Here is a 23,837-nt window from a genome sequence, read left to right as displayed (position 1 = left end):
CCACCAATTCCAGTAAACCTGTCAAATCGATGAACCACATAATGTGGATTAATTTTCAATTTTACATTTGGTTTAAGAAAAGTTTCTGTCACAATGGCAATATGAATTTTGTGAACTTTGAGAAAATTATAAAATTCATCTTCACTCGATTTCAAAGATCGAGCATTCCAATTTAAAATATTCAAATAATTATTTAACATCACTGTTAAATTTTAAATTCATTATAATATTATTTGCAAATTTCCATCCGATTTGAAATGCTTCAAAAAGTGATGAAGTCGAATTCATTTGGATGATCATTTGAAAAAGTTGATCTTGTAGGTAGATCATTTTATTTTCAGTTATATCGCCTAAATCGACTTCATTTAAAGAAGCGAATGGCATTGAAGGAATATTTGTAGGTAGACTGCCATTAGAAGAAGATGATTTGGCCGGTCTACCTATTAATAAATTGTTTTCGTTAGAAGAAGAACTGCAAGGCGGTCCTGTGTTTTGATTATTTACATCAGAAGAAATAGGAGATAGATTTCTACCTAATATACCAGCATAACTGACATTAGAAGAAGATGATGACGAGGTCGATCTACCTGTCAATAAATTGTTTTCGTTAGAAGACGAATTGGCAGGTGCCTTAGAAGAATTTTCAGGTATGTTCTGTAAATTTAAGGTCGTTGATTTGACTTGTTGTCTAAGCGAACGAGCGTTTAAAATTTTTTCCCTGACAGGACATTTCAAATAATTGGATTTATGATTTCCATTGCAATTTGAACATGAAAATTTATCAGTGGTTTCATTCATTGGACAAACGTCTTTCGAATGCGATTTACCACAATTCAAACACCGTATATCCATATGACAATTTTTGGTTCCATGGCCGAAGCCTTGGCAACGACGACATTGCGTTAAGTTTGCAATACGATTATGCCGTTTATAATGTTCCCAATGAATTTTAATGTGGGAAATGAAACGTACTTTTTCTAAAGTTTTCAAATTGTTTACATCACTTCGATTGAAGTGTATTAGGTAAAGTTCATGGGAAATTCCAGAGCGTGGTTTAGAAGTACCATTCGCTCTTTTTTTCATAAGTATTACTTGGAAAGGGGCAAAACCAAGCAATTCTTTTATTTCATTTTTAATTTCATCAATACTTTGATCATTTGATAATCCTTTCAAGACAGCCTTGAAGGGTCTGTCTGATTTTATATCATATGAATAAAATTTATGAAGTTTCTCGGACAAATATCGAATAAGACGTTCGTAATCTTCCAATCCATCAACCAAGACTCGACATTCTCCTCTTCGTCCGATTTGAAATGAGACTTTTACTTCCGGGAGAAAAGTAGAAAGCTCAGTACGGAATGCTTTGAAGTCGGAAATCATCACCGTCACTGGTGGCATAGATTGATGTTTCTTCCCAGAACGACAAGCGTCCATTTTGGGAATTTTTGAAGAATTTTCTTCTATGTCGCTACAATCGGGTTCAGGAAGAATCTCATAAATATTGTTAGACGGCATAGGATCAACGGAAGGGAAATCCGTCCGTTGTCTTTTATTTTTACATTCAGATTCTATAAGATCGTGAATGTTATTAGAAAAATGTTGAATAACGGATTGTGATTTATTCCGTATTGAATTATTTTTAGCTTTAGGCTTGTTGCCTTTCCGGTTGGACGCAGGCATTTTTGAAATTAATGAAATTTTAAATTAAATTAACTAGGCTAAATTAGTCTTCGATTAGACTCCTAGCTAGCCTTAAAAAAGGCTGATTAATTTCTTAGTCACTCTAATATCACTCTTTGTATCACTTAGTCACTCTAATATCACTTAGTCACTTAGTTAGTGATTCAGGTAGCCTTGAAAAAGACTGAAGCCTTGAATCAATGAAACTCTAGGTAGCCAGAAAAAAATTCCAGGAGCCAAGAGCTATACGCGTGCGGTGCGAACGACTGTTCAACACCGACTGTCAATCTTCAGTTCAGCAACGCCATCGCACGGCATCACATTCAACATATCATGTCAATTGTATGGGTGCGCAACCCTGCTATTTTGGCGCGCACGAATTTGACATTTTTCTCCCCTACTTCTATGTATAAGATTCGATGCGGGCTCGCCTGGGGGCGACATGCTCGCAAAAAAGGATGTTGCCAATGATTTGTTCGGGAAATGTGAGAGCTGGATATCTTGTTAATATGATGTCTTTGATGCAACGGAATCGACGCAGATCAGCGGAATATAGAAAATCGCTCTGAAGCAGTTGTTCATGTGAGTTCTGACTAATATAATGACAAATTTTAGACGTTGGATGTAAAAAGTTGGATTGATTTAGAGTTAATGCTTTTGGATGTTTTAACATATTCGTTGTCTTCTGTTACGAAATTAAAATCAAATTTTCAATTAAGCTTGCATTATCAAGTAGATAAAATACTTACTGTCTCTATGAAACAATAACATGTAATTATAACGGAATTAAATACAATATTTTCCTAGCCGTGCGAAATTGAAGCAAATTGGCATCGGTATGTTGCTCATATTCTTTAACCGATTCTCTTTATTGTATTTGTTTCTACTAATCATTTTTTTAAAATCAAGCAATGGTTTTATTTTGAATAAAGGACCATGAAACATAAAAAATCTGGTAATTTGAAGGGAAAAAACAAGTTTTTCCCTGTACGCCTAAATTTATGCACTTTAATTTTATGTTTCGTCATTGAATTAGCAGTGCGTGGCAGTTTATGTTGAACTGCTAGCGCGAATTGACGGCTCAACATAAATTGCTAGGCAGACGTAAAGTTAATGCTATTTGAAAAACATTTGCGTAATGTCTAAACTGACGTCTCGGACGAAACTAATTTCGGTTTGATAACCATACAGATTTTGGTAATTTGAAGGGGATTTATATAAATGATTTTTATTCCTTACAATAATTTATTTTCTTTGTTTTCTACTTTTTAGAGGACTTTGAACTATTTGTTCTAAGTTTATTCAAATAAAACTGAGAAATCTTGCTTTTCATATGAAAAACTAATTGAAAATCTAGTGAAATCTTCAAAATCTGGCAAAAGATCTAGTTTGTTAAGCGTCCCATACACGCTCAGTTTCCCAGACAGTTTCTCGTGAACTGAACGATTGATTGAAGTGACTGAAGAGCTTTCGAGTTCAGTTTCATCCGGTTTACTGATCAGTTCTCCAGCTAATCGTTCAGAACGTTCGTTCTTTTAATCAAAATAATGTGCCCCCATGAAAAAAACTAATGAAACTGACATGAAGACAAAACGCAAAACTGAATGGTCACTACACACGCTCAGTTCATATAATCGTTCAGTTTTTTATTCCGTCCAAGGTTCATTCAAACTGTCCGGAAATCTGGAGGTGTATGGCCGCTTTATAGTATGTTCACATTAGCGCTGATATCAAGTGATATGAGGATATACTTGATATCCGATGATATCATGTGCGATATCACTTGATATCCCATACAATTTGATATCAACGCGTATCACCATTATGGCATGATATCCGGGATATCATCAAAGATAAATAATAAAGACATGTACGTGCATATAAATATTTTTGAAAACTGTGGTTCGTTCCCGGTACCTTCTGAAATGACCGCACTCACCGCTTGATGGAGCGCGAGATTAATTGCATTGTTATCATTTCAACCAAAGTGTGCCATAAAATCTCAATATATACAAATGAGCGAATCGAAAGGGTTCTCACGGTTTGACATTTGCATTAGGAATGTATCAGAGTTACCATATTCACAGATTTTTCTGTAAAACCACAAATTTTTTGCCTATTTTTTCACGCAGATTCTGTGTCACAGAACACAGATTTCATCAAAATTTTCAGATGTTTCATGAATATTTCATTAAAACAGATTTTTAAAACGTTTTTCACAGATTTTCACAGATTATGATCGAAAATATGCAACACAGATGGTACACAGATTTTTCCACCCATCTGATACCAGTATGTGAGCATCAGCCATTTGAAAGTATACCGATTACGTTGAACCCCTCGCGTTTCGAGCCCCAAACACTGCGATGTTTTGATACACATCGCGACTCTCAAATAGTGAAAATTGTCACTACTTGATGTCCCAAAACACTGTCTGCTGTATTTTAGGTAAACCGACAAGTTATTGTGAGTCGACCCCAAATTCACTAATTTTCGTGCACTAAACAAAGTAAACGCGTAAAACAAATGTATTACTGTTTGTTTGTTTACGTTGCAATCAGCTGATTTTGAAGTTCCGATTTTGATCTCATCAAGATCGCGTTGTGGCAAGGGGGCCGGATTTTTAAAGTTTAACAACAGATTTTAAAATGGCAACTCTGGAATGTATGATGGGAACTCAGCAGTGCAACCAATTTATCACCATTGGTGCCAGTTTCACGGAGGACCGTAGATGTGAGCCAAAAAAAGATCGTGACTGTCATGTCTGGAAATTCGTTTGTGATATCATGTCGAGTTGTTAAAAATCGCAACTAGCAACACGGATAATGGCATTGAACGCACTCATTCCCTATGAAATTTGTCGACCTGTATCGGTCCGATCATCGGCCCGATTATAGGACCGATTGAGCACGATATGGGGCCGATCGTAGCGCTTCTATCGGCCCGTCATCGGACAATTCTGCACCATTTGCATCAACCGCGTCGTCCTAAGAAAGCTTTATTTTTACATTATGTATCGCTAGAGAAACAGAGCGAAGGAATATCAAACAAGGCATTTTCAAGCCGACGTCTTCCCGATAGGGTGTGAAATAGTGTTAAACATTCTTTTGTTTCGATCATAGAGGCTTTAACCTTAAGGTCATTCGCCTCTTAGGGCCAGAAAAACTCTGGCCCTATGTTCGGAGTTGAAAATCCAACCCCGATATATCCCATCCTCTGTGTATAAGACATCCGCTCTCTGCTTTGGTATTTCTTCACTCTTTTGTTCTATCGATACACTATGTAAGCTTGAAACGCAGTCAAAAGCTTTCTTGCACGATGCGTCCGATGCTCGGATTTACTGGGTTTATGAACGTCACTTTGAGAGTGACAATAAACGATCATTATAATTTCAAATTTTTCAACGAATACTACCGTTCGGAGACCATTAATTGCAAGACTTCAATTATTGATTGAATTGTAGGAGAGAAAAGCTATATTATTGATATTACTCCTAATGGAAACATTCAATATGACAATTTGATTGTCAAACGATATCATTTCGATCATATGTGAACATTCCCACGTGATATTCATATCATCTCGGTATATCAAGTGATATAAGCGCTAATGTGAACATGTTATTAGAGTGTCTGTCAAAACGAGAAAAATTTGACAAATGTCAGATAAATCTGGAACATTGGCAACTCTGTGAACTGTATTCATGGGCACAGATGCCAATCGGGGAAACTTTTTTGTCGGAAGCCTGATTTGCAAGATTTAATAAATGGTTGATAGGATATACGGTTTACTTATTAATTCAAGTATGTTATATGAATGATTCATAATAGTTCAGAAAAGTTTCATGATTCATTTAAATCATTACTAGACGATAGTATGTTCACATTAGCGCTGATATCAAGTGATATACGGATATACTTGATATCCGATGATATCATGTGCGATATCACTTGATATCCCATACAATTTGATGTCAACGCGTACCACCATTTTGGCATGATATACGGGATATCATGTACGATATCATGTCGAGTTGTCAAAAATCGCAACTAGCAACACGGATAATGGCATTGAACGCACTCATTTATGAACGTCACTTCGAGAGCGATAATAAACAATCATTATAATTTCGAATTTTTCAACGAATACTAGTGTTCGGAGACCATTAAATGCAAGACTTCAATTATTGATTGAATTGTAGGAGAGAAAAGCAATATTATTGATCTTACTCCTAATGGGAACATTCAATATAGCAACTTGATTGTCAAACGATATCATTTCGATCATATGTGAACACTTCCACGTGATATGCATATCATCTCGGTATATCAAGTGATATAAGCGCTAATGTGAACATGGTATTAGGTGCTATTTTCTTGAAAACAGAATCGTATACATTTCAATGGAAAAAAAGAAATTGTAAAAGATTATATATATAAAATATTTTTTTGGCATCACTGATTTGCGGGTAGTTTTTTTTAATGCTAGTGTGATGGCTTTTCAGTTTACGATAAAATACCTACTAAACCAGATAAATGTATAGAAAATAGTAATGTTTATTAGGTTTGTTAGTTCACCGGGTAAAATTAAAAGCTACCTAATTAGAGTATTTTTCTAACTAAAAATAATATCAAGCTGCAAAACAATGGATAAATCCTATCCAGAATCTTCGTTGAAAACACTGCTGGCCAGTCCATCTCCGAGACCGTCATCCATAAGTAATTCGCAACAATTTTCAAAGGTATGCTTGAAGCATAATATGGTTTTTAAAATATCATCTATTGTAAGAAAATTTTAGCTTCCGCCACAATGCAGCATAATAATGCAAGCGCCGATGCCGACTGGCCCTCAGGATGCCATCAACTCCGTACAAGTGAAGTAGTATAGCAATAAGTTTTTTAGGAGACCAAATCAATGTATCAAAATCCATGTTGTCTATTTCTAGAAACTGCATGGCTACCGTAAGCCTCGGCTGCGAGCTAAACTTGCAAACCATAAATTTTCGAACCCGAAATTCCGAGTACAATCCATCCCGCTTTCATGGTGTGGTCATGCGAATACGAGAACCGCGCTGTACGGCGCTGGTTTTCCGTACCGGTAAAATCGTCTGTACCGGGGCGCGGAACGAACACGATGCCAACCTGGCGGCACGAAAGTTCGCCCGAATCATCCAGAAGATCGGCTACAATGTGCGATTTCTGGAGTTTAAAGTACAGAATTTGGTTGCCACGGTAGATTTGCGGTTTCCAATTCGGTTGGAAAACCTGAACCAAGTGCACGGTCAGTTCAGTTCGTACGAACCGGAACTGTTCCCAGGGCTGATCTATCGGATGGTGAAGCCCCGGGTGGTGCTGCTCATCTTCGTCAACGGGAAAATTGTTTTCACCGGGGCCAAGTCTGAGCGTGAAATTGCCGACAGTTTGGAGAACATATATCCTATTTTGCAAAGTTTTCGGAAGAACTAGTAGGTGCTCTCTGTCTGATATTTTTAAGTTAGGGATTATGTTAATATACTGTAGAACGTGTTTTATACGTGCGTTTTTTTTATTGTAAATTATTTCATGTACAAAAAACTAACTTGCCTTATGGGTAAAATCTGCAAAAAAATAAATAAAGAGGTTGTGTACTTTCAATTGTTTCACATATTTATTTGTTTCTAAAACATATTTTTTGTGATTTCGTAATTTAAATCATTAAATCTAATATAACCTCTTCACATATTTAATTTCGCATGACTGTGGCTATCTGTGCAATCAAGAACGCACTACATGGCCTTCAGGAAACGACTCTACCGGAACAAGGACAATCGTCGATTACTGGGAAGTCTTCCCTCACTCGCCAGCGCCGTTTGGATATCCTTTACATCAGGAATACCTTTGATTTCGCCACGCGCAGCCAAAACAGGTGGCGACGAGAGGAATCTCCGTGCCACATTTTGAATGTCCTCGGCAGTGATTTTCTCTGTGGACACAAAATGGTTACGTTACGTTTTGTTCTCAATTGATTGTAGTTTCAAACTTACCGATTTCCTGAATGAAGTGTTCCGGCCTTCTTCTTTCCCCAGTGGCCAACACTTGGCGCCCAATATCTTCGAACACGACCGGTCGTGCTTCCAAATTCATCAGTAGCATCGATTGTAGCTGAGTTTTAGCCCTTCTCAGTTCCTGATCTCCCGGTCGCATTTGCATTGTGTACAACTCCTTAGTAATAACTTCGACTAGACTCTTCACATGATTCGGCGGAGCAGTGGCATGAATGCAGAACAAACCCGTGTCTCCGTAGGCGTGATTGTAAGCCGTCGCGCTGTACATCCAATGGTAGCGGTTCAAGACATTCGTGTAAAGACGGGTGTACATTCCCTTCCCTGGGCCACCGGCCGAAAACGAACCTCCCCCACCCATCATAATGTTCAGCACGCATGCCGCAATGAAATCTTTGTCTTGGTGAGAACATCCCTGAAGTCCAATCACCACGTGAGCAAGCTCCGGAAGACCAACAGCGGCGTAAACCGGAATTGCACATTCCTCTATTTTGGATCCTCCGGTGTACTGTGCGAAAGATGTGTCCACTCCGGCTGGATCCTTTGACAAACTTTTTTCGGTTTCCCATGTAGCTAATTCATCGACAAAAAACTTTTCCGCCAGCTTTACCAATTCATCGTGGGGAACCCCAACCCCTGCCAGCACCATCCGATCCGGGGTGTGATGATGTCTCAAATAAGCTAGCAACATATTTCGGTCAATCTTATCTGCGTTTTCAATGGGACAAAGCTTCGGAAGCCCTAACGTATTGTCCCTAAATGCAGCAGCATGAATCATATCCATCAGAATGGGTTCCTGTTCCGGACGCATTCCCAAACTCTCCAGTTCAAATTTGACCGTTTGACAAGCCATGTCGACTTCCTTAGATGCCAACCTTTAAAAATATTTGGTGTTTAACATAAATGACTTACAAGAATCAAAACGGTTTACCTTGGCCTCAAAACAACATCGGCCAATATTCTTGTTACAGATTCCAAGCCCCGACTGTCGGCGCTGGCCGCGTACACAAACGTATCTCTCGAGCTCTGGCAATCACAAATGCCGCCATGTTTCTCGAGTTCCTTGAAAATAATATCTTTCTCTCCGAACGATTTCGTCGACTGAAAGGCCAACTTTTCCAAAAAGTGTGAAATCCCGCTTGGATAAGCCAGCTCATAGCGTGGTCCCGAATCGATGACCACTCCCACCGTACAAAACTGTCCGAATCGATTTTCCGATGCCACTCTCAGCCCGTTGGACAAACGAGTGACTTGTGTTCCGTTACTTCGGTCTCCGGGGCGCGCATACTGCACTGGAGCCAAATCCGGAACTGGTTCCGATAGAGGAGGGAGAGGGGTAACAACCTCTTTTGAAGGTACATTTATTGTAGAACCGTCGGGATTACTAGCACGGCCACCATCTGCGGGGCCGCTGACGTAGGGTCTCCAGATATTGTAACTGCAGCACGAAATAGACCAGTTAGAGGTTATTAGGACAGTCTGATACCAGACACTCACCATTTTCGTAAAAATAGCCTGTTAGCAATTGTTTTACTATTGAACGGTAACGACATTACTGAAAACGCACAGAATTTATAAACAATTGCAAATTTTTAGTTTCCCAGCAACAAAATTGGACGTATTACTGTAAAAATATCTAATTTTCGAGTCGAATGTCGCGAGATTTTAATCGGCAATTAGGTTTTTTATCGTGACGACACAAATGAACAAGTATTCATCCTTGACAGTTCAGCGGTACTGTTTACAAACAAGCTTAAACAAAAATCGAAGAGCACATCTAAAACAATCATCTTTACACTTTGCAACTAGTCACTTTTATTTAATAAATATCAAAAACGAACCGTATTCAATCGTGAACAAATGTTTTAAAACTTTATTTAGGCGATACGGACCGTAAATGGTCTGATCCAATTCGTCAACAAACAAACAAAAGAAACTTCTGTTTACAAACAGTACTGCTGGACTGTCAAAAAGTGTTCATCCGATTGAGGTTAGCAGTGACGGTAAAAAACCTAATTTGACAACTTTTATTTTGACTTGGATCCAGAGATGCCATTTATACAGATTTATCTGTATTATACAGATTTTTACATACTCATACAGATTTAATACAGAGTACAGATTTTATACAGATTTTCTCAATTTAATACAGATTTATACAGATCTCACAAAAAGTAAGAAAAAAAAATTGAACTTTTCTGTCTGAGCTATCTTTTAGTATTTGATTCCAGTGACGAAATAAAAGTCTATCAATCAAGGGACAAATAACAAAGTAATATGGAAATCTCTTGTGGAATCCATTTATATTATAATTTGAAACCAATTTGAACTAATATTCAAGGAAGTTATGGTATCATGAAACTTTACTGTCAAACTGAGAGTTGTATGACCTGACTTGACATTTCTTATGGAGCGTTGAAATTTCATGTCAATTTATGAAAGTTACACTTTCATGAACCGGTAGTTCTTTTTAAAAAAGCGAGTCTACACAGTTCGGGAGTTAAATGTGGAATGAATTTATTTTCAATTAATTTTGTTACAGAGGCCTATCTTGCTCATCTAACTGAATTATTAAAAAGTGCCTATGCTGCTCCTGCTGCTCGGTTACCGTCGCGTCTGTCCGCTGCGTATGCACTTTATGTGCTGGTGACACGCGCAATCAATTTGCGCGCGGTGATGGGATTTTTTATGGTTCGGGTGAACCTGGTGGTAACTTGCAGTCAACATTTTCAAACTAGATAAATATTTGGAATTACAATTCAATTGTTGTGGATAAAAAACTATGACATTTCGTCGTTGATTATTCTTGTGAGCGCGGCAATGACTGATTAAATCTACCATCCTACAACCACAATCTATTGAAATAACATCTTTTAACATCATTTTGTTGTAAGAATTTCATTTTATTATGAATACAGATTAATAAAGATTTTTTATACAAAGCAATACAGATTTTTTATGAAAATATCTGGCATCTCTGCTTGGATCACTACCGAACAGGGATGCCAGGTCATTTTTTCTAAAATCTGTGATTAAACCCAAAACCTGTTTGTGAAAATCTGTGACCGTTTTCCGTACCCCAATAGCAGTTCAAAATCAATTTGGTGAGCAAAAAAAAAACGGTCTCACTACCAAAACGCTCTGTACCTTTTTCCTCAATCGCTCTGTACTTTTTGCTGCAAAACTGTGCTTGAATCTGTGTTATTTTCAGATATCTGAGAAAATCTGTGCAGAAAATTCAAAATCTGAGAACTCGACAACCTGCTACCGAATGAATGTTGAAATGAATTATTGCCCTTCAGAAGTGTTCAATTTATTAGAAATAGTACTAAAACTCAGCAAATTATATTTTTTCAGTGTGCAATTAGTACTTCAACGACTTCAACCAAAAAAAATCACACGTCAACGAATCACAGCGGTGGCCGAAAACCGAAAGAAAAGTGTCAGAAAATTTTCTCGCAGCTAGCTGTGAATCGTAAGACTGTTTTTCGATTATTTTCCCCCGAATAGAACAGAAAATTTGTTTCAACCTTTCTGCTGATCATGAGCTCGTTTCGTTCGGTATAATTACCGTGTTTCTTTAATTAGAGTCCGTATACGGAAAGAAGCGGAACCGAATCCCAGTCAGTTTCGAAGAAGAAAAAAAAACATCGTTCCGGACCAGAAGATGGCAGCTGATGGAAAATTGAAAAGAAAAGGCTCACTGGATGAGCTGGTTCAGTATGTGACACTGCACATTCCAAACCCCGTTCTGTTGAACGGAAGCACACTGCCCTTCATGGTAGTGCTGGCACTCTGGGGCTACCTCTGGGTATTCGTGTACGGTGTCGAAGAGTATTGGGAAGCTGGTTTGCTTACTCTGGCCGGGATAGGATTTTTGCAGGTTTTCGTATGTCTTTGCTGCTTTTGGAGTGTTCACGTACAAACGTTTCTTAACTGCCGGAAGGTAAGTGCGGTATTCCGGTTCGTTGGTGTGTAATTCAATCGAATTCATTCTTCCGGTAGGCTGGCAGCGCAGAAACAGCTTTAGTAGCTAAAGTTGTCCCCACAGAAAACAACGGTTCGTCGGAACTGGTCAAGGTTCATCGAACTAAGTTGGATGAATCGAGTAAATCGGAGGCGATCTACTGGTTTTTATTTCAAAAGACTAAGTACGTGTGGGATCCGAACAAAAAGCAGTTCCGCAGCGTCGAGTTCCCCATCAACAAGACATACGAGGAGTACTTTGAATCCAAAGGGCACATGGAAGATTCCGATGTTGCGCTATCGGAAAAAACCTATGGCAATAATAATATGGAAATGGTTGTCCCGGAGTTCCTGGAATTGTTTGTTGAACGTGCTACAGCACCGTTTTTCGTGTTTCAAATCTTTTCGGTTTTGTTGTGGTGTCTGGATGAGTACATGTACTATTCGTTGTTCACGTTAGGAATGCTAATCGCGTTCGAATGCATACTGGTCCAGCAGCAGTTGCGGAATATGTCCGAAATTCGGAAGATGGGCAACAAACCGTACTCGATTAATGTGTTTCGTAACCGCAAGTGGCGTCCGATACGGTCTAATCTACTCGTTCCCGGTGATCTGGTTTCGATTACGCGTTCTCAGGTCGAGAACTTGGTTCCGTGTGATCTGTTGCTGATTCGAGGCACGTGCATTGTCGACGAGAGCATGCTAACCGGTAAGTTGATGCTGGGAATAGCTTCTTATATGTCGGATAGATAATTAACTTTTACGTATTAATGGGCCGGAAAGCAAGATTTATTTGTGTGTCCCTAACTAACTGAATGATATTTTTGTTTTGCTCGGTTGGTCCCGTCAAAGACTCCCAAAGATCGTGGCCCCGGGGACACAATCCCGCACTAAAAGCGGCTCTGTCATGCCGATCCTTAAATTCCACTATGCAGTTCCCTTAAATTCCACTATGAAGAATTTTAACTATTTCGCTATAATACTAACGTAATAGTGACAGACAGATTCTAGTATTTCGAATGCGATTTGCACTCATCCTCAGTGTGTCAGTTTAAAAGTCATATATCAGTGCAGCTTTGCACTATAAGATTCGATTCATTGCATTCTGCTTATAGTTTTACTTTGGTATAACCTCGAATTTTAATTCCTCGATAAACGCCAAAGCGTTGTATCGATTCGATTCTATGAGCACCGTTTAGGTAGTGCGGATTCCAAACGACAAAGCAGTACTCAAAGGGCTGAACGAACAAGTGAGCAGTACAGAAATTTTAAGGAGTATTCGTCTGTAAGTCAGCTTTAGAAACAATCGCCCTTATTCTGAATAACGTCGTATCGTTTTTTCCCTCGTATTTCATTTGTATTCCCAATAACGCTAGCAAAATCAAAGGTAGCTATGATTCGATCGAACCACATTCGATCGAAAAATCAATACGTCGTTATTCAGAATAAGGGCGAATATAGCTGATGTTTTGCTTGAATGTCAGTTGCTCATCGAGAAGAATACCTGGCTATCGGGGATCCTTCCAGAAAGTATTCGAAATGAAATGGCTCTTTTTTTCGAGAGCGTAATGGTCGAGCATTTGTCAGGATTTCACTTTAATATGGTTAACTTTACACCCCTTTAGAGAAAAGTGTACGTCGTTGAAGTACAGTCATTAAAATGTTTTAAAGAATGTCATAAAAATGTTCCAAAGAATGAAAAAAATTCCCCGAAATTTTCAAACTATTGATAAGTTTTCCCCAAGAGCTTTATACCGGTAGAGTGGTTTCCAGTGAGCAAATAGAAGAAATTATTTCAGACGTGGCGCAAGGTTGGACTAGTTCCGGTATGGCGATTTCAAATGGAGAAGCGCAAGGAGCGACGAGTTCCAGGACGTGTGTTTTTTTCAATCTGGGTGACCACAATATTTGAATTTACACAGTAGTTTCAAAATTATGTTATTTCTTTTATTCGCCCTTTCAGTCGTTTGCGGTTTTCAGTGAAAATCCCATAGTATGCAGGTCGATATTCAACCGAATCTTTGACAATCGAAAATGACAGAAAATGGTTTCACAATGACATGTGTTTTCAAATTCAATTAAAATTAAAGTCGTTTTTAAATTCAATTGAGAATTATACATTCCACAATTAAATCTATACATGGACCATCTTTATGACCCTTTATATCACAAAAAGTGCTATTTGATGCAACATTACGTAACATCGGTTAAATCCATAAATGTTGTTAGATGGGCAAAAATATATGAAGTGGCCAAAGTACCTCTGTTACCTACTAGGTTACATACTGACACGGAACAAAAACTTAACAGAGAAAACCCGCATCCACACACGAAGTTTCTCACCAAATCGTGTTCTATCGTGATGGATGACGAAATTTACGCCAAGGCCGACTTCTTTTCGAAAATATCAAAATTTGCAAATAAAGTTCTTGAACTCCGTTCTTTACTGCTGAAAAAATCAACAGTTTGATTTACACTGAAGAAACGTCTCTTGCCATTCTTAGGAAAGCAAAAGAATTAGGTAATCTTTTGTGTGTTTAGCATCTTACCACTACGCTTCAAACATGTTGAAGTGGTATCGAATCAGTAGAGTCCACATTGTGCCAAAAAGATATGAACCTACCAAAGTAACCGGAGCTTGACCTAATTGAAAAAATTTGGACAATTGTGTAAACGAAACTTCGCAAACATTTCAAAACTATTGAAACAGAAGTGTAGTTGTAGAAAATTTGAGTTAAAACGATCAAAAACATTGAAAAAATCGGTTGAACAGAATTCGATGGGTGGAGTGGAAAAAAATGGAGACGAAATTGAATAAAACAAATTTAGTAATTTAGTAATATCTAAACAAATTTAGTAATTTAGTAATAATCTAATAATCTAAATTATTATTCCCCGAAAATTTTAGGAAATTCGGATAAGCAACTGAATTTTGATACTTAAATAAGTGTGTACCATTTATATCGAATATACCCTTTAAGGGACCCTTACACGAGAATGAGTACTGACATTTTAAAGATAACTTTTGTGGTCAAAATATTCATTCAATGTAGCATCAAATATATTAAATATCAATATGGAACTCTTGCTATTCACAAGGGACATAACAGTAACATTGCGGTGGTAAAAAAGGTTACTAATACACTACAATTTTTTCATACAAATACAGCTTTTTCAATCAGTACACTGCATCAAACAACCCCTAATATAGAAAACATTTCTTCATATGCACTGTACGAAAAAAAACTGTAAATAAGGTTTAAAATACAATATTTTACTAATTCACTATTAAATATTAGTTTTTTTCAGTTGGTGTCTTCACAAAAGTTGTTTGTAATCAAATGGCACTCTTTTTGATGTAAAAAGTTACTAGGGTCGTCCTTATTTAGATTGAAATGCGGAATCTAACTTTCTTAATTGAACCCAAAATCGATTTCATTGTACAACAAAGTTGTAGGAAATTTTATTTTGAACAACTTTTGAACATCGAAGTTGTTTTTAAAAGACTGCTGTTTACTTCAGACCCTATCTTGGCATTGTCGAACAAACAAAGCATAAGAAGTTCAGAAGACTTACCCGAACACGCAAAATATTTAGTTTTAGATAATATTTAAAATAAATCATTATTTCATTTATTCAATACTTACCAAACCGCCATCAACTGTTGTCTTATGTTTTATTTTGAATGTTAACGATACGATCATTGCGATAACAATCAATTGAATCAGTTATTTTGGTAATAAATTAATTAAAATTGTTTAGCAAAAAATCTATTTTCGGCTGTAGTTTTTGTGTGTCTCATTTCTCGAATGGACAATGTATGGAACACTTGTAGGGCTAATTGGATACTATTATTTTGTTAAAGAAAGTATGTTGTTACGTTAAGGCGTTTAATAGTTATGTTTTTGAGTTTTTTCAAGGTATTTTTAAGACTAGTTCAAATGAGTCACAAAAATAACACCCTTCCAATTTTCTCTTAACTTTTCACTTATATTATGACCTTTCAGGAACCGCATAGAATACATATTTATCGATCTGGCATCTAATGAATATTGGTATTTGAAGGTTGACTAGTTTTTGATGAAAAAAACAATCATAACGTTTTACTGGTAGCGCATATGAAAAAGCTTACTTCAGTAAAATTGTGCGCAATAATTAGTTCAACAACTCTTTTGAAGACATCTTTTGCATAGAACGTTTCACAAAAAAGTTAGAACAAAAAAAGTGATTTTTCTGGAGCAACCCTACTTTCACTTGGGAAAATTGATGTAGCTCGATCAAATGGAAAGCTAGAAAGGTGCTTTTCACAGCAAAGTTGCCTTAAATAAAATTTCCTACAACTTTGTTGTACAATGAAATCGATTTTGAGTTCAATTAAGAAAGTTAGATTTCACTTTTCAATCTAAATAAGTACCACCCTAGTAACTTTTTACATCAACAGGAGCGCCATTTGATTACAAACAACTTTTGTGAAGACACCAACTGAAAAATAAACTAATACTTAATAGTGAAAATATTTTTGTCACGCTAATTTCCCGTTTCGAACCACAGTGCATTGTTAAATAAAAAATCCTTTTGATATGTGTATGTGAAATTTATTTTCAATCCATGTAAAATTCTGAATGTAAACACAGAACGAAACGAATTCATCGTAATGCTTATTCCAGAATCTCACCAACAATATTACGAAAAAAGTATTACAATTTCTCAATTTTAGAAATCATTCCACGTGTCAGGTTTATGATGATGATGATTTCCGATTCTAGTGGTATAAATGCACAATATCAGGTCGTTTTATTTTTAGAAAAGTTGACCAGCCTCTTCATCACTTTTGAATGTGAAGACGATAAGTTTAATTCCAATTCTAGGCAGAGCTTTGAGAGATTTGTTATTGTGATTGTCATATTGTTTATAGGCGATATTTTATTTCATCAGAAAAAACAACAGTTGAAATATAAAAAAGTTCCCACCTCTGAGAGGGCATCATGCTCAATTAGCTTTGAAATTTCAGATTTTGGTACAAGCTAAACGCAAACTATATAACAATATTGAATTAGTAACCTTTTCCGTCACGAGATGGTGTAACTATGATGTCTTTTTCGATTTGTATTGGATTCCCTAGAGTGATCAATATTGATATTTAATATATTTGGTGGCGTGCTGAATCAAAACAAATTTTTACTATCACCCTCATTCTTGTTTACGGCCGTATGCGATACGTTCGAAAGTATAGCAAATTCGTATTCCCGTTTACGTTCGAATCAATCACACTTTTAAACATCGTACATGCATAAAAACAACGCCCATCCAACTTTAAATTATCAGTTCTGGTACAGATTTGAGTTGTAAATAAAAATCTTTGATATCATTTGTTATTTGACTTGTTTTTTTCACTGATTTTGTATCATCATGTTTGCTTACGTCCGTATCGACCATACGACGAACACATGCTTTCGAACGAATGCGAACAAGCCATTCTTGTTTTCACTCGAACGTGTACGCAATGTTGCTCGAATATCAAAAATACAACGAATGTCTATGATCATCGCTCGCTTTCCTTCGCCTTTGTGCGATAATCGTGCTGGTATTCGGACTTGTCCGTATATTCGGGCGCGAACGAAGCCGACACTGCTTCGTTACTTGCACGAATATCTATTCCTTGCAGTTGTTATTCGCATTGGACATACCCCCGAATGACTTAACGCGAATATCGAACGAATATTCATACAGCGATCATCGCCAAACCTAATTCGTGATGATCGTTCGTGCTGTCTTTGAAACATGCAAATTAAGATGTTTCCCCCCGCACTATTACCATAGTCTTATGTGTATGTGATGATCCATATTCCAGCATTCTCCCATTACTGCTACCCAACGAGATATTATGAATTTATTGGATGAAGAATGCTTCGCGAAGAATGGAAACCAAAGATCTTCGCCGTGACGCTATTCGAACCAATTCGAAGAATAAAATAAATGAACGAATGACAAACGAATGTTTAAAACGAACATGCACGATGTATACCAGCAGCGAAGGATGGATTAGTATATTCAGGTTCTCTACGATTATTGCTTATTCCTTTTGCACCCTTCTCTCTTTCGAGCAGTGAATAGTTCAACGTTGTTCGAGACTGGCATATTCGAAGGCAGTATAATCACAGCAAGGATGCGTGAATGAATTAGTTACACGAAGAATATTTGCAACATTGCGTGTACGTACGCGATTCCTGTGCAAAAGAAGGATCGGTGGCGCAGGTAGTTTTTTAAGGAAGATTCCAAGCATCAAGGAAGTGACGAATGCTACATAATAAATAAATATCGTACTCAGGACCAATTTTATTCCAGTCGGTAAATGAAATTTTCAAATTAAACTTCGTGCAAAGTAAAAAAAAGCATTTGAAATAGCAGTCCGATCAGTAGTATCTGCGAAAAATATGTTGCATTTTTCTTGCAATTTTGTCATGTTTTCGATAGCCTACATATTTATTTCATTGGTAAAATCATACATTTAATATAAAATAAAGCATGTTTACCCATGGCGTATTTTCCATAAAGTACTTAATAGATGCGAAATTGATGCGTAAAAACTTTGAACCTCGCATATATTCAAAGGCTCCCCACAAAAAAACAGCATTTTACTATACTGCTATGCTTTCTAAATGATTTATGCAAAACACAAATTTATGATTTGATTACAAATCACCTTTAGATTTGAAAATAATTTTGTTAGAGTTCGGTTAAACTTTTTTCAATGTGTTCGAATGGTTGATTCGCAACATTAAACTGACGAATCGAAACCACGGTATTTCGTCTATTCGTCCGTAAACGGGAATGGGACATTTCGTTCGTACGAATGATGTTCGAATACACGTTTCGTTTGAAACTAAAATGGCATACATTCTAGCGTTTCGCATATGGTTAATCACATGAATTGGACTGATTACATCAAGGCTTAGCATTTATTTTAAGCAGTTTACTGATATTTGAATATTTTGTGGCAAACGAGTCGCGTTCGAATTCATTCGAGTGAAAACAAGAATGGCTTATTCGTATTCGTTCGAAAGTACACTCAAAATAATAATCATGTTATAGTTACGTGGAAAGTTATGTGAATATTTTCCACCCCACTTTTCACGTAGAGTTTAATGGACTGGCAATTAAAAACTGTTTAATGAATAATCCAGCAAAAGCTACGTGTTTCATAGATAAAATATAATGTACTGCTCATATCACATTTACCTATCAGTTCATGTAATATTTAGATACCAGAGAATTACTATTTTATATGTTGGTTGAAGTCAAAAGGAAGATAGATATTTATATAAATCTAGGAAATGAAAAATGCCATGAAAAATAAAACATTTATTTCAGAAAATTAGCATAGATTTTTAACGGCTGAAAATAAAAAGCAACTAATAACGTCGTAGGATCTCGAATCGACAAGCCTCCAGAAATCGTTTTGTTGTCACTGCTATCCAACCGAAGCCGAAGTCGAGATCCGAGAACTCCCACAACACTACCGATGCAGGTTGAGTTCGCATTACATGAGCCCAATGTCTCTAGCTTCATACCGATTCTGAACTCGTTTTTCGGTGGACCAACGGCCTGTTTGAAGCATTCGCCAGGAGCGGGCACACTTCCGGACTCTCGCAGACACTCGGTCCAGTCGAACACATGGAAACTTTCATACTGGAATGGTCCGGTCGATGTAGTAAAAAATTGTGATTAAATAACATTTCTCGCACTTTGAGGGCCACTGTTCGCCATTTTTAAAATCGAGTTTTTCACACTAGAAATTCACGTAGATTGTTTGACGTTTGGTCGATTCACGTAAATCTTATGTGATGACTCTATTCATTTTAGGGGATGTTCGTGTAACATTCATTTTCGTCACGTAAAACATTCAATTTGACATTTGAAACCAGTTTACGTGATTTTTCAAGTGAATCGAACGTGAATTTTTATTTGAGTGTACCCGTTCGTCGTATTGAGGATACGGACGTAAACAAGAATGAGGGTGTATATTTATTTTCTTTCATCTTTGCAGGCGAATCGGTACCACAGATGAAAGAATCGTTGGAAAACACCGACGAACACAAGAAGGAACTCGACATCGAAGCAGACGGCAAACTCTATGTCCTGTTCGGTGGCACCAAGGTCGTCCAGCATTCGTCTCCCAGTAAAGGTGCCATGCGAGCTCCCGATAGTGGTTGCATAGGATATGTGCTACGGACTGGTTTCAACACTTCGCAAGGCAAACTACTTCGGACGATTCTGTTCGGGGTGAAACGCGTTACGGAGAATAATCTGGAAACATTTGCATTTATTTTGTTCCTAATGGTATTTGCGGTTACAGCTGCCGTTTACGTGTGGATTAAGGGTTCCGAAGATCCGGAACGGAATCGGTACAAACTATTCCTGGAGTGTACACTGATCTTGACGTCGATTATTCCTCCGGATCTACCGATTGAGTTGTCTCTGGCTGTAAATACCTCACTGCTGCAACTATCCAAACTGTTTGTATTTTGTACGGAACCGTTTCGGATACCGTTTGCTGGAAAGGTGCAGATCTGCTGCTTCGATAAGACTGGAACACTGACGAGTGATAATTTAGTCGTTGAAGGTGTAGCCGGACTTAAAAAGGATACTAGTATTACGGCAATTTGTGAGATTCCAGAATCAACGGCCCACGTTCTTGGATCGTGTCATTCGTTGGTGCAACTCGATGATGGATTGGTTGGAGATCCACTGGAAAAAGCCACCCTGACGGCCATTGACTGGAATCTAACGAAAGGAGATTCTGTCGTACCAAAGCGAGGCAAATTCAAACCACTAAGAATCTATCAACGGTTCCATTTTTCGTCCTCGTTAAAGAGGATGGCAGTACTAGCGGGTCATCTGGTTCCGTTCAGCAACGAAACATGCTACATCGGAACGGTCAAAGGAGCCCCTGAAGTGATAATGAAAATGTTAAAATCTGTACCCGAAAATTACGAAGAAACCTACCTAGAGTATTCCCGTCGAGGAGCCAGAGTACTGGCGCTAGGGTACAAATCATTTGGTTCCTTGGATAATGCCACAATTCGTGAGCTGAAGCGAGCCGATATAGAAAAAGATCTCGAATTCGCTGGGTTTATCATCATCTCCTGTCCGCTCAAGCCTGACTCGAAGTACGCTATCAAAGAAATTATTCAAGCATCGCACAAGGTAATGATGATCACCGGTGATAATCCGTTAACTGCGTGCCATGTTGCTAAAGAGCTTCGTTTTACGAAGCGTACGCTGGTTGTGTTAACCAGAGTAGGATCAGACTGGCAGTGGGAATCAATCAACGGGGAAATTCGAATTCCACTGGATGAAAAGCGTACCGCGAAAGATTTGTATAAAGAACACGATTTTTGTATTACCGGGGAGGGTCTCCAGTATCTGGACAGCGAACATCACTCCTACTTACTTAAATTAATGCCGTATGTTACGGTGTTTGCTCGGTTCGCTCCGAAGCAGAAAGAGTTTGTGATAACAACGCTCAAACAGCTCGGTTTCTACACACTCATGTGTGGGGACGGTACGAATGACGTGGGAGCGTTGAAACATGCCAATGTCGGTGTTTCGCTACTGAGCCATATGCCAACAAAGTCCGAAAAACGACAAGTGCGAGGTGGATCGGTAGAATCGAACGCGATCGAAAAAACGGAAAAGAAAAAGGAAAAACCAGACGATCGCAAATCTCTGACCCCCAGGGAGAGAGCAATTTTGAAACATCGAGAAAATTTGAACTCTACACAAGACCGACTGCAGAAGGTTCTGAAAGAGATGGACGATGAGCAGGTCCCATTCGTTAAATTGGGCGATGCCAGTATTGCAGCTCCGTTCACCAGCCGATCGGCGTCGATCAACAGTGGTAAGTTGTATCTATCTTTTTCGAAGCAACAGTACAATCAATGCTACTTGACTGGTTTTTAGTGTGTCATATCATCAAACAAGGACGCTGTACGCTCGTCACCACGCTGCAGATGTTCAAAATTTTAGCCCTGAACGCACTGATTTCCGCCTACTGCCAATCGGTACTGTACATTGATGGGGTCAAGAACAGTGATACCCAGCTGACTCTGCACGGACTGTTGACTGCGGCCTGTTTTTTGTTTATAACCCGATCCAAACCGCTGAAAGTCCTATCGAAACAAGCACCACTACCGAACATATTCAACCTGTACTCGGTGACAACCATTCTAGCTCAGTTTGCGGTGCACTTCACAGCGTTGGTATACCTCGTACAAGAGGCCAACGACCGATCGCCTCCTAGGTAAGACCCAGAACAAAGAAGTCAACCGGTATTCGATTTATATTTGTCACTCCTTTTAGGGAAGGCAAAGTAAAACTACATTTGGATTTAGGACCAGATGAGAAAGATGAATTTGTCCCGAATATTGTCAACAGTACGGTTTATATCATCAGTGTTACCATGCAGATCGCAACGGTGGCGGTGAACTACAAGGGTCACCCGTTCATGGAAAGCATGCGAGAGAATCGACTGCTTTCGTATGCGATCCTCACGTCCAGTACAATTGTTCTGTGTTTGGCCCTCGGTTTAGTGCCAGATCTGTTAACCACCTTTGAAGTGATCGATTTTGAACCTGATGTAAGTTTATGATGCGGCGTTTTTTTTTTTGCAACAAAATATTAATTTAATTTGCTCTTTCAGTTTCGAAAACTTTTGGTTGGTGTGCTGGTGGCTGACATGATTCTCGCCTATTTAGTGGATCGCATTTGTTCGTTTTTATTCGGTGAAATGCGCAAAAAGACCGATATCGTTTCCTAAGTTGGCTTCCGGCTTTTTCAAATTCGTAGTGCACAATGCACAATCAGCACTGATGCATTGCAGATGCATATAATAGTGTAGGAAATAAAAGGATTATAGGGAATACACATTTTTTAATGTTTTAGTACGCAAGTATTCAAACAATCACTGTATGGAAGATAGAGAATACCGTAACCGAGCGATAACATAATTTTAATCCGATTTACGAATCTGATAGAAGCGCGTTTATAAATGCATCCAGCGTGGAAGAGTCCGACACGATAAAATGATGCAATCTTTTAACCCCGAGCATTAAACTAATTAATAGACACAACAAGTTGCAGAGTATGAAAACTAACCAGCATCTGGAAGAGTAAAAATTGAATTTATGTTGAGGTGTCTAGTATAAAGACTTGTGTAATGGAAGTGGAACTAGATTAAATAATTCAATGAATTAATGAAGATTAAACGCAGAGTACGAACTGAGAAGCAAATATGTTCAAACATCGTTCACTGGATCTATACACATTTTAAATAACTACGTTTTGCGAGTTTTCGTTAAAGTAATGTATGGCTCGTCGTGTAAAACCAAATCTTTAAAATATAAAAGAATATATTTGAAACACTGCTTTGTATAATAGATGACAATTCCTAGTTCTAATGTTTCTCTTATAAATCAACACAAACATTGAAATGAATTCGAAATAAGGATCGATGAAGCACCCTTTTCTTTCATTCATGAACAAACAAAAAAAGAATCGGAGTATTATCTCACAAATTCGCAATAATTGATTTTTTTAAGGCAAATATTCCCACTTACCAATAAACTGTGAAAATTTGATTAGTGGTTTGAAGACGCTCGTCGCTGCCACTGGGAATCAATTTCAATCATGAAATCTATCACTTGCAAAGTAATTGTGTTACTGATTGACCTAAATAAAACAGGACTACTTACGTTGGAGTTGTTGCTTACGGTGGTGGTTTGGAACGAGTTTGATAAATTGATTTGCTGAGTTTCCAACCTAAAACGAATCGTGGGTTGTGGCGGAGAAAAGCAACACGCAAATATGACTCTTGCCTTTCCCGTACCCAGCGAAACGTTGTACGTTGTAATTGACTTACAACAGCTGCTCAATATTTATAACTATCATTTAGAGACTTGGTGTTCAATTCGTGGAACCGGAGAGAATTTTGGTGAATATATCTTCCAATGATAGCGCAAACAAAATGTTATCTCGTGGTTGTGGATGTGCTCCAATCAATCAATATATAAATATAACAATAAATATATTTATATTGCGCGTTCTTGCAAAGACATCATATTATGAAGATATTCACCAGTTATAAACGCGA

General features: G+C 37.9%; 3 protein-coding genes across 5 annotated transcripts; 2 read left to right on the top strand and 1 right to left on the bottom strand.

The window, feature by feature from the left end:
* The first annotated feature begins 5,753 nt into the window (after positions 1 to 5,753).
* Positions 5,754 to 7,293, top strand: LOC131428415 (TBP-related factor). 2 transcript variants are annotated; one of them, XM_058592363.1, is made up of 4 exons: positions 5,754 to 6,243; positions 6,316 to 6,421; positions 6,479 to 6,558; positions 6,626 to 7,293. In XM_058592363.1, exons 1-4 carry the CDS (start codon positions 6,233 to 6,235, stop codon positions 7,143 to 7,145), a joined length of 717 nt encoding a protein of 238 aa, XP_058448346.1. In that variant the 5' UTR covers positions 5,754 to 6,232; the 3' UTR covers positions 7,146 to 7,293. The 2 variants fall into 2 exon arrangements, with proteins under 2 accessions (XP_058448346.1, XP_058448347.1); XM_058592364.1 differs by having other exon boundaries at positions 5,761 to 6,421.
* A 14-nt stretch (positions 7,294 to 7,307) lies between these two features.
* Positions 7,308 to 9,682, bottom strand: LOC131428414 (mitochondrial-processing peptidase subunit alpha). Its single transcript, XM_058592362.1, has 4 exons — positions 9,218 to 9,682; positions 8,652 to 9,158; positions 7,703 to 8,595; positions 7,308 to 7,641 (listed from the first exon to the last, which is right to left on the bottom strand). The coding sequence occupies exons 1-4, from the start codon at positions 9,271 to 9,273 to the stop codon at positions 7,469 to 7,471; spliced, it is 1,629 nt and encodes a 542-aa protein (XP_058448345.1). The 5' UTR covers positions 9,274 to 9,682; the 3' UTR covers positions 7,308 to 7,468.
* A 1,417-nt stretch (positions 9,683 to 11,099) lies between these two features.
* On the top strand, positions 11,100 to 23,096 carry LOC131428413 (endoplasmic reticulum transmembrane helix translocase). Of its 2 annotated transcripts, XM_058592361.1 has the most exons (7): positions 11,128 to 11,195; positions 11,309 to 11,666; positions 11,726 to 12,395; positions 19,734 to 21,587; positions 21,650 to 21,989; positions 22,049 to 22,325; positions 22,389 to 23,096. In XM_058592361.1, the coding sequence occupies exons 2-7, from the start codon at positions 11,388 to 11,390 to the stop codon at positions 22,503 to 22,505; spliced, it is 3,537 nt and encodes a 1,178-aa protein (XP_058448344.1). In that variant the 5' UTR covers positions 11,128 to 11,195; positions 11,309 to 11,387; the 3' UTR covers positions 22,506 to 23,096. The 2 variants fall into 2 exon arrangements, with proteins under 2 accessions (XP_058448343.1, XP_058448344.1); XM_058592360.1 differs by having other exon boundaries at positions 11,100 to 11,666.
* The last annotated feature ends 741 nt before the right edge of the window (positions 23,097 to 23,837 follow it).

This window comes from Malaya genurostris, chromosome 2 (genome assembly GCF_030247185.1).
Source record: "Malaya genurostris strain Urasoe2022 chromosome 2, Malgen_1.1, whole genome shotgun sequence".
NCBI lineage: Eukaryota > Metazoa > Arthropoda > Insecta > Diptera > Culicidae > Malaya > Malaya genurostris.
Note: the sequence above shows the minus strand (reverse complement) of the source record. Positions and strands in the feature narration are given on the sequence as shown.

Coding starts and splice junctions, on each gene's coding strand:
- LOC131428413 (XM_058592360.1), top strand. CDS start 11,388: ATGGCAGCTGATGGAAAATTGAAAAGAAAAGGCTCACTGGATGAGCTG. Junction 11,667..11,725: donor CGTTTCTTAACTGCCGGAAG/GTAAGTGCGGTA, acceptor TTCTTCCGGTAG/GCTGGCAGCGCAGAAACAGC. Junction 21,990..22,048: donor AACGACCGATCGCCTCCTAG/GTAAGACCCAGA, acceptor CACTCCTTTTAG/GGAAGGCAAAGTAAAACTAC.
- LOC131428414 (XM_058592362.1), bottom strand. CDS start 9,273: ATGTCGTTACCGTTCAATAGTAAAACAATTGCTAACAGGCTATTTTTA. Junction 9,159..9,217: donor AGGCTATTTTTACGAAAATG/GTGAGTGTCTGG, acceptor TTCGTGCTGCAG/TTACAATATCTGGAGACCCT. Junction 8,596..8,651: donor GATGTTGTTTTGAGGCCAAG/GTAAACCGTTTT, acceptor ATATTTTTAAAG/GTTGGCATCTAAGGAAGTCG.
- LOC131428415 (XM_058592363.1), top strand. Junction 6,422..6,478: donor ATTCGCAACAATTTTCAAAG/GTATGCTTGAAG, acceptor AGAAAATTTTAG/CTTCCGCCACAATGCAGCAT. Junction 6,559..6,625: donor ATCAACTCCGTACAAGTGAA/GTAGTATAGCAA, acceptor GTCTATTTCTAG/AAACTGCATGGCTACCGTAA.